The sequence below is a fragment of the Schistocerca serialis genome, chromosome 3 (genome assembly GCF_023864345.2).
Source record: "Schistocerca serialis cubense isolate TAMUIC-IGC-003099 chromosome 3, iqSchSeri2.2, whole genome shotgun sequence".
In the NCBI taxonomy this organism is placed as follows: domain Eukaryota; kingdom Metazoa; phylum Arthropoda; class Insecta; order Orthoptera; family Acrididae; genus Schistocerca; species Schistocerca serialis.
In genome coordinates this window covers 712,414,706-712,430,040 of record NC_064640.1, presented here as the reverse complement: position 1 = coordinate 712,430,040, position 15,335 = coordinate 712,414,706, and the positions used below count along the sequence as shown (strand labels likewise).

At 39.7% G+C, this 15,335-nt stretch overlaps 1 protein-coding gene across 4 annotated transcripts in view; it reads left to right on the top strand.

The window, feature by feature from the left end:
* LOC126470582 (DNA damage-regulated autophagy modulator protein 2) overlaps nt 1-15,335 on the top strand; it is an 84,014-nt gene that overhangs the window by 17,980 nt on the left and 50,699 nt on the right. For all 4 annotated transcript variants that reach the window (XM_050098537.1, XM_050098538.1, XM_050098540.1 and 1 more), the window contains exon 4: nt 3,653-3,879. In XM_050098537.1, the coding sequence (XP_049954494.1) occupies nt 3,653-3,879 (227 nt within the window). The remainder of the gene's footprint in view (nt 1-3,652; nt 3,880-15,335) is intronic.

Below are 15,335 nucleotides of genomic sequence, written 5' to 3'. Positions count from 1 at the left end.
GACAGAGACCGCCAGCAATTGAATAGGGTTCTCATGTGTAATAGGCAGATGTCTATCCAGACCAACACACAGGAATTCCAAACTGCATCAGGATCCACTGCAAGTACTATAACAGTTAGGCAGGAGGTGAGAAAACTTGGATTTCATGGTTGAGCGGCTGCTTATAAGCCACATATCATGCCAGTAAATGCCAACCGACATGTCTCTTGGTGTAAGGAGTGTAAACATTGGACGATTGAACAGTGGAAAAACATTGTATGGAGTGATGAATCACGATACACTATGTGGCGATCCGATGACAGGGTGTGGGTATGGCTAATGCCCGGTGAGTGTCATTTGCCAGCGTGTGTAGTGCCAACAGTAAAATTCGGGGGTGGTGGTGTTATATGGTGTGGATGTGTTTTTCATGGAGGGGGCTTGCACGCCTTGTTTTTTTGTGCAGCACAGGCCTACATTGATGTTTTAAGCACCTTTTTGCTTCCCACTGTTGAAGAGCAATTCAGGGATGGCGGTTGCATCTTTCAACATGATCGAGCACTTGTTCATAATGCATGGCCTGTGGCAGAGTGACTGAATGACAATAACATCCCTGTAATAAACTGGTCTGCACAGAGTTCTGACCTGAATCATATAGAACACCTTTGGGATGTTTTGGAATGCCAGCTTCGTGCCAGGCCTTACCGACCGACATCGATACCTCTCCTCTGTGCAGCACTCCGTGAAGAATGGGGTACCATTCCCGAAGAAACCTTGCAGCACCTGATTGAATGTATGCCTGTGAGAGTGGAAGCTGTCATCAAAGCTAAGGGTGGGCTAACACCATACTGAATTCCAGCATTACCGATGGAGGGCGCCACGAACTTGTAAGTCATTTTCAGTCAGGTGTCCAGATACTTTTGATCACATAGTGTATGTCAGATGACTGATTTCTCACTCCCCAAGATTTACGATGATTCTAAGTACAAATATGGCTGCACTAAGTTGTTTCAAGAGTTCCAGAATGTGATATTTCCAGGCTAAATTCTCATCAGTATCGACACCTAAGAATTTGGAAGTTTCCACTCTAATTATTACTTCATTAACATGTGGTGCAGTTATTATTTGTGTAGTACTTCTACATTGCTTGACAGTTGCGAAGGAGCAACTGCCAGTTGCTACAGAACATTCGACCAATGATAGCAAAAGGGAATGCAGAGGGTGGGATGTCTTGATTCCAGCAAATCATGTGCATGAATGCTCTGTATACACTCAACAGTTCATGCAGTACACTGTTTCACAAAGGTTATTGTGGAACTGATTAGTGCGACATTCCATGTGGTATGGCAGCATGTCTGCAAGGCATCATTTGAGTGCTTGTGATAGTGGATGAGAAGTTGGACAGCTTGTAGCCCATCAGTGTCACTGCTATGGCCACAGTAATGGATGTGTCAAAGTGTCATCTTGTGATTTTAAAAAAGGCCAATCAAGGTGGAAATGCTATGCATAAGCGTGCTGGTGCACACTGCAAAAGGATTGATATGTAGCCCTAGTGGTAAAAAGAAACAGTCATATCACTCCGCGGCAGATCACTGCGGATATTACAGCTACTACCAACACGTGTCTGCCAAAACCATTTTACTCCAATTAAATCAGGCTGGTTTGTATACTCGGTAGCCTGTGAAATGCATCGCACTACAACCTTGCCATCATTGAGAAAGAGTTCATTGGTTTAGGGAGCATGTTGGTTGGGGTCAGCAATAGTGGTCTAGAGTGACGTTCTCCAGCAAATCCCGCTTCACTGTGGAAAGTGGTTCTGGCCTCCAGTTAGTGTGAAGAGAGAGAGGCGAACTTGTTATACACCCTAGAACATTCATGTATGTTATTGATATGGCTTAAGCATTATGTTGTGGGCAGGCATTGTGCACAATGGCCAAACACCGCTTCATATCATTACAGCACAGTGGTAATGCAGGGAGATTGTTCTGGATCACATCCATTTGTTTAGACATGTGATAGGTCCCGAATTTCTGTTTATGGATGACAGTGCCTGCCGACACAAGCCTGCTGTGACATGAGACACACTGGAAAGTGAAGATATTGAATGTATGGAATGGCCTGTGTACTTCCCAGACCTAAACCTATTGTTTCTCAATGAACACCCCCTCCCCAAACTGTACAAGAACTGAAAACCGCCTTCTGTATGTATGGTTTGATTGTTTACAGTGCTAGTGTCATCTGCGAAAAGAACTAATTCTGCTCATTGTATGTTAGATAAAAGATGGTTTATGTACAATAGGAACAACACCAGACCTAAAATTAATCCTTAGGAAGTCTTTATTTCTCCCCAGTCAGAATAATTTCCCAGGACTATGTTGGTTGAATTACTAAGTACAACTTTCTGCATTTGTTTGCTAAGATAAGACATTACACATTGTTCGCCTATATCATCAGTCCCATAAAACTTTAGGTTATCTAGGAGAAATTGTGATTCACAGAGCTAAATGCCTTAGTGTCAGCTGATATTTTCTGTGACCTTTTTATTATGTTATTTAATGCTTGTAGAATTTGATGAGTGAACATGTACATGGCATTCTCAATAGAGCAACTCTTCTGAAATCCAAACTATGATTTCCTGAGGATATTATTGTTGCTCGAGTGAGATACTAGTTTAGAATACATATCTTTATCAAAAATTATGGAAAATGGTGTCAGCAGTGAAACAAGTCGGTAGCTACTGACATATCTCCTATCAACTTTCTTAACAGGGGATGTAACAGTGGCATATTACAGTCTTTCTGAAAAAAATGTCGTGGGTTAGTCTTGCGTTACACATTTTAGATAAGACAGGGATTATTAGAGAGGAACAAATTTTTAGTAATGTATTGGAAACACTATTAAAACGAGATGAGCTTTTATTTTTGAGAGAATATATAATTTTCTTAATTTCAGAAGGAGAAGTAGGTGATATATTCATGTGATTGAATTTTATGGGAGTTACTTTTTAAACATACTGCTATGAGTTTGCTCTTGAATTGTTTGTCCTTATATTTTATACTTTATATAAGGAATGATTATTAAATATATTTGCTACCTGTGGCTCATCATTTGTAACTCTTCTATTCAGTTCAGTAGTGATCTTATCTCATTCTGAAATGTTCTGAGATTGAGTTAATGATATGGATGGACATCACTTCAGATAAAAATGTGGACTTTAATATTCACTATTCAATTAAAGTATAATTTAATTAAGGATGTTTGTGTGAATATTACTACAAAAAGAATAATGCTTCAGTTTTCAGTGTAGACATGCACATTATTTACCATTCATTACTGCATTTGCTGGCATTTATTGTGCACTGCACTTTGGACTGTCTGTCAGAATAAAGTAAAATTCAAAGACCTGTCATTCCATTGCTGTGTTGATCTCAGATTGTATGTGAATACAGCTGTATACTCAAAAGTACACTTAAAACATACACTTAACATGTTGGTATACAGGAAACCTTATATACGCTGCCTAGTGTGTTAAAACTTGTATTTTTTAATTATGCAGCATAGAATACAAGATATCAGAACTCAGAAAAAGACCTGTAGTTGGCCATATCTTTTCATTACTCCAGTCTAATGCTGATATGTTTTTGTATTGACAACTAATTCCTGTTCTTGTCTGCAGTGGGCTTGGTGATATATGTTCGTTACCGGCAAGTTGCAGAATATTACAGTAGTTACTCATTGTCACCTGCTGTACTCAGTCTGAACAAAATGGGGGTATGGTTTGGCCTGCTGTCATGTCTTGGCCTCAGCTTTGTAGCTAACTTCCAAGAAACTAATGTTATAACTGTTCACCTTACTGGAGCTTTCTTATGTTTTGGGTTTGGAACCGTGTACTTCTGGATTCATGTAAGTTCATTGTGAAATTCATTGCTGTGTGTAGTGATTCACGTCTATGGGTTTTAATTTTAGTTATTTGTATTGGATGGTGTACTTCTACGTAGACATTAGTGTATTGTGAAAGTCCTGCTTATGTGTAGAGGTTGCACATGTTGGGTTTTAATTTTTTGTCTGCAATAAATTGTATTTTATTGACCATTGCCACATGCTAGAATAATGGGTGAATGCAAAAGATTTATGGGCTCTCATATTTCAAGGAAAAAGGGAACCATTTTAATTGGCCTGTTAAGGTATGGTAAATCCTATGAAGTTAATTCAGCTTGCTATTTCAGATTTTAACACTATTGCAATGACACTTCTGATCCTTTTGAATATAGTGAATATTCTAGATTATTATTTTTATGTATATACATGTACATTACTTCAATTAATTCTTCGGTTAATGACTTAGGTTGTTGAAGTTATTTGCTGGTCACATGCGATTTTCTTCAGACATCACAAGTTATCATTTCTTTAATGTAAGTTGTACCTTTGTGTCTCACCTTATCATTTAAATAACTCTGTTTACTATTTAAAATTAACCTCTATGGCAGAGAGTGGAAAGAAATTCCCCACCTCTCATATATGTATCTGCATATAAGAAGCTCTCTTTCCGCTCTGATCAGAGTTATTGAAATTCTATGGACATTGCATATTTTCATTATGAGTTACATGTAAACAGTTAGATCTCAATATATCCTCATGCTGTGCTATTACCATATTAACCAGGAAAATGTGAAGTCTTTATGTTGCTATCAGTTGTTGGCAGAATTGCATTTATGTTTGTTTCAGAACTTTGAAAACAGCTGAAATACCTCTTAATTATCTGACTGTATCTGCAATCCATCACCAAATTATTAGAATCAATTACTTTCAGGAAATGAAATTCTTTTTTTTTTATGTAGATGTCATTTTGAAATGACTTTTCAAACCAAAAACTCTTCAGTAAATTACCGGACCAGAACATTTCAAGTTCTCCGTAACATTTCACAAGCTTTAGTTTTATAAACTGAACTGTATATGCAATACAATATAACTGTTTTTTGGATAGCAACAGTTGTTTGGCATATAGTTGGTAGCACTTGCATGACGATAGAAGAGTCAGCTGCATGATCAATAGTTTGAAACCAGTTCGCACATATGTGCTTTTGAAGGGTATGGTTGAGGGTTGTTATTCTTATTTCAGATATTGACAGGCTCATGTAGTTATTTGTCACTTCGACATTTTACTTTTGTATGCTGAAATACTTGATCTGATACCAGTGCAACATAGCGTTTGATGTTTATAGTATGCCTTCTTACTTTTGTCTATGTCTGTAAGTGGTATCTCTCGATATTGTAACATTTTCTGTAGATTTCATCTCTCTTGCATCTTATTTAGAATCCACTGATGCAAAATAACTCTTAATTTCTGTATTTCATGAGGTATTTAGGATGCAGAAATTCATGTAATACTGACTTGATGTTTTATGTCAGCAGCCTAGTCCCCATGTGAACTCTTTTAATATTCATATCTACACTGCTTCATCAGATGTCTACAGAAATATCTCGCTGCCGACTCCAAATACTTGAGATAATCAGGTAGTAGTGTATAGGATCTTTTGCTGCAGTTACTGCATCTGAATTTCAGGGAAGCCTTTCCAGTAACTTCCAAAGCTGAATGGGTTTCCTGGCAAACTGCGCTGACATACAAGTGATGATCCTGTTCATCGGAAAGAAGTTCAGCCTAATATGCATCTAATCATGATGCAGTGGTCTTTGCATTTTCGGTGGAAATATTATCATCCCAATTCAGAATTAACTATATTCCAAACTGTTGCCACCGTGTGGGAAGCATACTGTTGTCAAAAATGTTTTAATAAACATCTACATTCATTTTGCCCTCACCAAAGCTAATGGCTTACACCCAAAGCAAGAACAACCACCTCTGCTAAATTTCACTGTCACAAAACACACTAAGATAAATACAATTTGCCAAACATCTGCCATTTATCGACAAACCTATCTCGGTGCCATACCGTATACGATGTTTGATCACTAGAGACCTGAAAATGTAACATTTATTTTTAGCAAAATTAGAATCTATGTTTTGTTAATGATTAGATGTATAAATTTAAGGTTGCCATGCTATGTGCCTGTAGGCAACATTGATAGGAAAAAAGAAAAAACCCTTTGATTGGAAATAATAAAAGATAAAAAAATATTTTTTATTCATTTTCATGAGAGCTTTTTTAGGGGAGTGTTTTCTTTTGCAAAAATTTCATCTGTTTTTTTTTTTCTGAATTGGTCTTCACTAATTTTTTCTTTTGGTTCTGTTTAAACTTTCAACTTTTTTTTTTTTTCCTGTTACGGAAAAGTAGAATTTTCTCATTAGGGAAAAGAAGGCTTCTTTGATTAAAGTTGTTTCTTGACACTACCATTTCTTTCCCACCCAGTATGATTACAAAATCTGCAAAACACTGATTTTGAATTTTTAACATACAAGCACTGATTAGTATATCATAGAAGCCTTTCATGGGCAACCATTCTTGACAACACTACAAACAGAATTGGCAAGCTACTTAGACTGGAAGGAACCAAAGGTAATTTTACTCACACCTTACAGGAATACTCGGCAGGGTTGAAGTACCATACATAACTGTTCCTTCACCCCCCCCCCCTCCTCCTCCTCTCCAGTGGCTATATTGCAGACACTATAAGAGTAAATGTGGCATTTGGCCATTGACCTCTGCCTGTACCGTATGAAGCCATAGTTCAAAACACCTCTCACTTAAATCGTATCACACTAAAGTGTCTGCATAATATTAACTTTAGCTAATGGACAAACATGTATGTTTCTTTGATCTGAGATAATAGGTCCTGTGGCTGTGTCCTGCATTTCCATATGTGGCTACGGTCATTCAACTGCTTACAGTTGACACGGAAGAGAGTGTAACTTACAAACACACCGATATTCGATTGTGTATAGGTGTGCTCTTTGTTTTGCAGACATGTTCTTAGGCATGTTTTCTTTCGTAACTGGGTTTCACCAGATGTGAAATGCCAGTAATGGAAAATCAGTTAATTTTTCAGTATTTATATGGAGAAAATAAAGCTATTTCGAACTATCTCTGGAAAAATATTTCACCTGGATACATTTCCCTACAAAATAGTAATTATAAAGTATATTTGCATCTTCACACTTTTAGACAGAATTGACATTTCTATATCAGGCTGTTTCCACATTTGTAAGTGATGTATCACATCCATTCTTGTGGTCAATGTCTTCTAGGCAGCAAACTTGCTGTTTGAGTCTTACGTCTACCAGAGCACTGATTGAGCTTAGGGCTTCCCTGGTGTGTATCCAATTCATTATAATGTCACTGAAAGAAGACCTCAGTAGATGTAAATCCTGTGAAATATCAGATGAAGTGCACAAATGTATGACCCCTAAGATAATTTCCCATTTGAACTCACACAGTTCTTTGTTGTCTCACTTGACAAAAAATAGGTTATTGATGTCAGTGCATTGTGCCAGCATTTATAAACCTGTTGATGCATAAGTTATGTCTTGAGATCTTCTGTTGCATACTGCATGGTTATATTTTATGAAGAACAAAATTTATTTGTATTTTATACTTCAATTCCTCACTGTGTCCACGTTTACTCAGTTACTATTTTAATTTTTATATTTTGATTTTTCTAATAATTATCCTTGTATCCCAAAAATATGTCATTAACTCATTTTAATTTTGTTGTAAGTCTCCCAAGTGCTTTAACTGCATGGTCAATCTAGAGTACAGACAAGAGTTGTTAACTTGCAGTATCATCCCAATTATTTTTTAAAAGCTTCATTATTCTATTTTTTAGATGTGGCTAATTTATTATCTGCAGTCTCTAAAGGATTCATGATATCCAATCTTACTTCACAGTATGACTGTCAACTCCTTAATATTTAACTTTATATTATTTTGAATGCTTGTTTATTTCACTGTGGAAATGCATGAAATGTGAACTGTTCTTTTGGCAGTGTAAATGTAATGCTTTTGTGGAAGTCTTGTCTTTCTATTCCTGTCTGTCAGATTTTGCTAATCAGATTTAATTGACTTCTAGTTTCAGAATTCCTAAATAATTTGGATATGCTCATATCTCAGCTGGTTATTGTATCTCGTTTGACCTTATATTTTGGGAGTAGTTGTCAAACTGTGTTTAAGAACTAGACACCTTTCCTCCCACATATCAATGTCTTCCCTTACTGCTACAGATTGAGCTAGACCATCGGTATCCTCTTTGACATTTGCTCAATACAGTTACAGTACATATCCCAGCCAATTTATCTTAATTGTGTGTCCTGTTACGTCCCATAATCAGAACACTTAAATGATGACATGTATATGTATATTCTGAAAAACACTAAAATTAGAATGGGAAATTGTATATTTCATTTGTACTATATATTATTGTTTCTTTCCATTCCATTCATGCTTGGGGAGTACGGAAAATGTTTCTACATCATGTATATACTCTGTAAGCCAACATGTGGTGGATGATAGAGAGTACCTTGTTCCACTAATAGTCATTAACTTCTTGTTCTGCTCGCAACTGGTTGAAGGGAAAAGCAAGACACCCTGTACAACCCTTCGCAGTTTGTCACAATGCAACAGCAATGCGATTTGCATTATGGTTTCCCAGACCTGTAGCATGGCCTGCACTGTAATAGTATAACTGTTTGATAATGTCAAGCAAACATTGTATCGGCAATGTCACTTTGGCTTGATCACATCAGGATAATGTAAGGATTTTTCTGTTTTATTCAGGGGTATGCTTCATACATTTTTAAACTTGCACTTTTCTGTGAATATGAAATTAGTACCTTTTCATTATTTTACAATTTATTGTTTAAAAGATGTATATTGTCCAGCCTTTTCCTGACAGATCTGAAGATGTTCCTTATGAAACAAAATCTGTAGTGTGATAACAATTTGTTTGTGATCATTAACTGAAGTCAGAGAAATTCTATTCTTCCTAGATCACTGTCTTTATTTGTGACTATTTCGTAACTTGTAAGACTGAAAACGTTCTTAAGCTTTTAGACAATGTCCTTCACAATTAACTCAGAGATAACTAGCAGTGAAAACACAGGCATGTGCGCAAGCGCGCGCGCGCGCGCGCGCGCGCGCGCGCGCACACACACACACACACACACACACACACACTGCATTGCTAGCAATGCAAGTCAAGTGGAGTAAGAGGTTGAATTTAGTGGAGTGGTGGAGGGGTGAAAGATGAGGGAGAGGGAGGAGGAGGAAAGGGTGGCTGATGGCTCAAATAGAGATAGCAAAGTACAGGGAAGGAATGACACACCTGTGAGCCAAAACTGGCACAGACAATGTGAGTTTTGTGTGTTGCACAAAGGCATGGAGGAGTGGACTGAGAGATAGAGATAGAACAGAGAAAGAGGGAAACTACAGAGAAGAGAGTGTGAGTAGAATGAATATAGTGGAGTCATAGGGACAAGGATGAAGATAGGTGTGGAGCAGAGGCTAGTGGAGATTGAAACCAATAGGATTGTGAGATCATGGAATGTGTTGTAAAGAAACTTTCTGTTTGTGTGCTTCAGAGAAGCAAGTATGGGGCACTCTGAGGGAGGAAGGGGGGAATCTACATACTTAAGCAGCCATTGAGGTTCTGAAGTTGAGCGTTTTGTGCTCAGGAACGTGTTCCACATTTAGTGATGAACTCTACTATTCTCAACAGTTTGGTGGTGGCCATACATTATGGTGTACAACTTGTTGGTGGCCATTCTCACATAATAGATGGGTGCAGAAACAACAGCTGCTGGTATGCGATACGAATGTTTTCTCAGGTGGTCCTGCTTGTGGTAGTACAGGATATGCTGTGATGAAGCTGGAATAGTGTGTTCTGGCTGGGTGCATAAGCTAGAAATTGCACCTAGGTGGGCAGGCGCATGTAGAGGACATGTGGCTCAAGTTTAGAAAAATTATTGACTGAGCACTGTGTATGTAGTACAATGGGAGGGACCCTCCATAGTGGATGTAGTTTAGTAAAACTTTTCCCAGTATGTGTCATGTTGTTTTGTAAACGAATGTTTCAGCCGTTGCTATTAGTGGCCCTCATAATGGTGGTGTATTATGCATGAAATTTGTAGGACGTGGCTATCGCAAACTTTAAATGGTTGCAGTGGATACTGATCAGAAATATTAGAATATGACAACACTATCAATGTCATCATGACTGGCAGATGAACTCTTTATAGTGCCAGTAGTTGCCACAATGTAACAGTCCATCACTTGACAAAGACAGGGAAGAACACTGTCAGAAACTTGCACATTGTAAATGATCTTCAGTTTGAAACTTCAGAATGCTTTATTGTTTCATGATTCATATATGTTTCAAAAGTTATTAGCTATAGTATGTATAGTTTAGATAGTTTTTTCTATTCATTTAGCCCGTAATTGCCTCAAAATCAAATTTCAGGAACGTGTCAGTTACACTTGCTACACAGTTAAAATGCGTAAAAGTCACATATGGCAATATCAGCTGACATAATGTGAGCCCTGTGGAGGGAGTAAACCACCAGGTGGTAAAACTCAGGTGTACCTGGTTGTAGGCTTGGTAAAATTTCTGACCATTTCTGACCATGTCAGAAATTGAAAAAAGATGCTCGTGTGACCATTGTACTCCAACAGGCTGGAAATTATCAACATATAAATTAAAATAAACCATGAGACACTATTGTTTCCAGAATAATGTACAAAAGGGAAACCAACAAAATTGCACATTTCAGTTAAGCTTCTGTGACTAAAATTAATTTATGTATTAGTAAAGGTAAAATAAGTGACACTGGCTCATAAACTGCATTTATCATTGTCAAGTGTAGCTGGGTGATGTGCAACTATATTTTGTATTCAGAAATGAATGAGGTGGAAAGTTTGCTGTAGTTTGTATTTGGGAGAAGCTGTGTCTTAAGTCTGGACCAAACATTCTGATGTAAGTTTCCCCAAGTTATACTTAATTAACATCAGATGATTGACATGACACCTTTTAGTGTCCCCATCAGTGGACATGACGATGGGGGCAGATGAACTGGCCGGGGGGGGGGGGGGGGGGGGGGGGGTAGCGCCACTGAATAGTATGCAAACCTGCCATGGAGGGCGCACAAAGTGCTTTGGGACTTCCCAGTTTAATCACTTGCCTTTTGGAATCTCATCTGCACCTGGAATTTATCAACAGTATTAAGAACAGTTGATGCGGGATATTCCCTGTTGCATCAATTACCCTATGACTATAGTTAACAGGCCCTACCAGAGAGGAGCACTCACAAAATCTTCAGTTAGTCTTCCAGTGCATCCTGGAGAATAGCCTTTGTTGCAAGCTGAAAAAGTGCAGTTTTTTCTCCCCAAAAGTGCAATTTTTGTGACGTGCTTAACAAAGATGGCCTTGTCATGACAGACAATCACATCAAATTTATTGCCAGCCTGCCCCCACCCAAAACTTGAAGGGTAAGATTTTGTATTATGCTCAATTCATCCACTGGGCCATGCACATCAGCCATCCTTTTAACCAGCTTCGCCAAAAGGGTGTTAATTTTGTCTGGTATGCAGTTGTCAATGGACTTTTCAATCGCTCAAGCAGTGTTTATGCTCTGCTCCCAATCTGGCTTCTTTTACGCTAGGTAAACCTTTAAACCTGGCCTCTGACGCATTCCAGTGTGCTATTGGTGCAGTCATATCCTATCAGAATGTAGATGGCACCAAACAGCCCATCATTGCCTATGGATTGAAGATGCCTTGTGCTGCACAGTGTAGTTATTAACAAGTGGGAAAGGAAGCATAGTTGTTATTTTTAGAGTAAAGTTTCATGTTTTCGGGTCTGGGGCTTGGTTTCTCCTCATCACCAACCACAAGCTGCTGGTTTCCCTATTTGGCCCTCGTTCCAAGCTGCCTGATAGGACTGCCCACTGCTTGCAAAGGTGGATCCTCTTTCTCAGTAACTGTTGCTATGACATTTGTTACTGCCCAGCATATGAGTTTGATTGGCAGGAGGCTCTTGTGTTGGAAGATGCCTTGCAACAATCCCTGTCAGAATTTTCATTGACAACACAAGAGGTTGCAACAACCACAACTGTTGACCCGCTTTTCCATAAAATTGTTTCAGCAGTCCTGATGGGTTGGCTGGGATGAATCTCTTCAGGTGCATATCCAGCATGGTACGGTCCTCGCTCTTGCCACAGAGGAGCAATGCTGTCAAGTAGTCGTCCTCTTGGCGTTGTGCCCTCACGTACCCTAGTTGGTGCATGCATCATACTGGGGTATGACTCATATGAAGGTGTTGGCATGAGGTCATTTCAGTTGGTGTGCAACCAACCATGGGGATAATGTGGACATTAGTTTGGCAGGTCCACTTTTAGGCAGCATGTGATTTTTGGTGGTTGATGCATTGTCCATTTTCCCAAATGTAGCCAAGATAACCTCCGTATCATCGACTACCACTTTTCATGCATTGTTGGGTATTGTTGCCATTGAGGGATGCCCTGGGGCTCTTGTATCCAATAATGGTAGACAATTTTTGTCGAAGGAGTTTGAAGACTTTTGCATTCATATCAATATTCAGCATCTGACAATCGCCCCATTTCACACAGCCTCTAACTCAAAGGCGGAGCACTTTGTGCATCCATTTAAGACCGAAATGAAGAAGTCTGTGTCTACCTCTTTCTTTGACAATGTGTTGTTGAGTTTCCTGGCTATGTACCAAATGACGCTTGTTCATAGGTGCAGTCTAGTGGAACATTTGCATGGATGGCAGCTGCAGCATCTCCTAGGTTTGATGCACTCTTAGTCGCGTGCCACAGACAACCATGGCCCATCACATTTTCCTCCAGGGGCTGCCAGTTGGGCCCAGTCCTTCAGCAAGGAGCAGGGGTGGCTGCCGCGTGCTGGGATAGGTGACAAAGGTTGGCAGTTGTTTCTGGTGGATGTCAGTAGGTAGCAGCTGACCATTATGCAGATCTTTTGCACATGCATTCTTATGGGGCATCACCATCTTGGTCTTCTGGTCTTCCAGATGACAAGGTTGACCACAACATTGTTCGAAGTGTGCGCTCCCCCTTTCACCGGCTTGCTCCCCAGTTGCGAAGTCCTCTGCTGGTCTCCCGTTTCCTGCAGCCTTGGGCTGCAGTGAGGCTCATGCCTGTATCTGTCGATATGGAGCTGATTGACTTTGACCTATCCTCCTCCCCCTCCCCTTCTGCCCCTCCTCTTCCCCCTCCTTCCCCCAACTGCCCAATCACTAACCACTCGTGTTGGAACTTGCGGTGTTAGTGTCACCTTATTTGATGGTGGATCTGCCGCCGAGTTCTCAGGCAGACACTCTGATTTTGCACCGAAGGTCGCAGCCCAAGCCTGGCCATTTTTGGTCATACGTGGCCTTTCTCAGAGGGGAGGAATTTGATGTCCCCACCAGTGGACATCATGATTGAGGCAGATGAGCTGGTGCGGGTAGTGCTGCTGAATAGTGTGGGACCCTGCCATGGAGGACCCATGCAGTGTGTATTATGGGTAGACCTGTTTATTGATATGTTTGCCTGCGGTTGGCTGTAAGCTGAGCAGGCCAGTGCTTGCAGTGAGTTCAGCTACTGCAAACCTCACCTTACACAGTGTGCTGAGTGTTGTTGTCTAATGTTCAGTTGACAGCGACCCGCACCAGCCGCATGCTGAGTTTTCCTCATGCACATCTCTACAAGGGTTTTGACTTTCTGCTTGCCGTAGATTGACTCTCATGGCAGGTATTCGTATCCTCTCACGAACTGTTTTCCCCCAATCATTACTGAATCACTGTCAGTCCTTGAAGGACCTGTACTGACAGTGTAGTGTGGCAGTATTGTCACACCAATGAAGATACAGAATCCTTCCTCAACCCTGAACCAACTGAACTAGTTATATAATCACATTATCTCACTGTAAACAGGATATTAAAATCTAATATTCCTTCTAATATCTGAAGTATTACGAGGGCAATTCAGATATAAATTATAATTGTACCAGTTTGACACATAACCAGTTCAGAGTGAAATGATGGAGTGGGATGGGGGGGGGGGGGAGTTGAAGGTCAGTGTATTAGGGAGGGGGAACCAGCTTGGTTTGATGCTGCATCCTGTTCTGACCTCAGTATAGTCATGAGTTAACAAGAAGTTCCTTCGTCTGCTGTGCAGTGCATTATCATAAAGTTTTCAACTGATGAAAGGGTTAAACCCACACAAATTTTATCTCCATTTCAAACACAGTTTGTGAGGACATTTCACTCCCAGAATGGAGTGTTTACTTGGACCATACAATTTAAGAGTGGCTGAGAAAGTGTAGAGTCACGCTCAATGCCCAAGGTCAAGTCTAAAAGACATCTGTGCTGTTTGAGATCTTATTGGAGATGATTGCCTGTTCACTGTTGAATTAATCAGGAGTGTTCATACCATTAACATTGAACAGCTTTGCTTTCAAAAAGTTACATTCCAAAATCCAAAATGGCAAGTAAAGAGTGGTAAAGAAAGGATGAAGCCTATCTAGTTAAGGCCAAAACCTGCCTCTCAGCTGGAAGAGTTATTGTGATTGTATTTTTTGACTACAGAAGAGTGTTACTCATTGACTTTCTTCATAATCAAATGCATGGGTAACGCAGTTGTTAACATCACCAAAAGCTATCTACAAAAACAAATTACAAGGAATGCACATTAGAGATGGAATCCTTCTCCATGACAATTTTAAACTCCGCACTGCAAATTCAACATTGGAGAAATGGGAGGACATTCACTGGGAAACCCTTGACCACCCTCCCTACATTCCAGATGTGCCCCCCCCCCCCCCCCCAATATTTTTTATTTGCATTCATGAGAGGATCACTTGCTGGGGAACAGTTCAAAAACAATGAAGATGTCGAGGAGCATGTGAAATTGGTTGATGACACACCCTCAAACTTTTCATGAACAAGTAATGTTCAAGTTTCCAGATCACTGGTAAAAGTGTATAGAGCGTGTAGAAGGTTATGGAAAGAAAAACTGGAGGTTTTAATTGTGTAAATGATCAATCAATAAATGTATAAATACTGTTACCATTAAATTTGAATCGCCCTTGTAATTTTCTTAACCAGATGCCGATGTACTCCCTGTGATAGCTTCCAGTACACCAGTGCTGATGAACGCACTGTCAGCATAGTTTTTTTACGCCTTAAAACTGCATGCCTCATGACTTCAATCACTCCTGTCATGTTTTTAATTCACTTGAACTGTTCACGTTATATCAGTGTGCTACTGTATCTTACATCTGAGTTGAAACTTGCACATCATGCCTACTGAGAGGTGACAAAGAAGGAGCACTTTGGGCTGTGAGTTTTGAGAACTGTCTCATTTATGAGAATTTGAGGCATATAAATCTCTT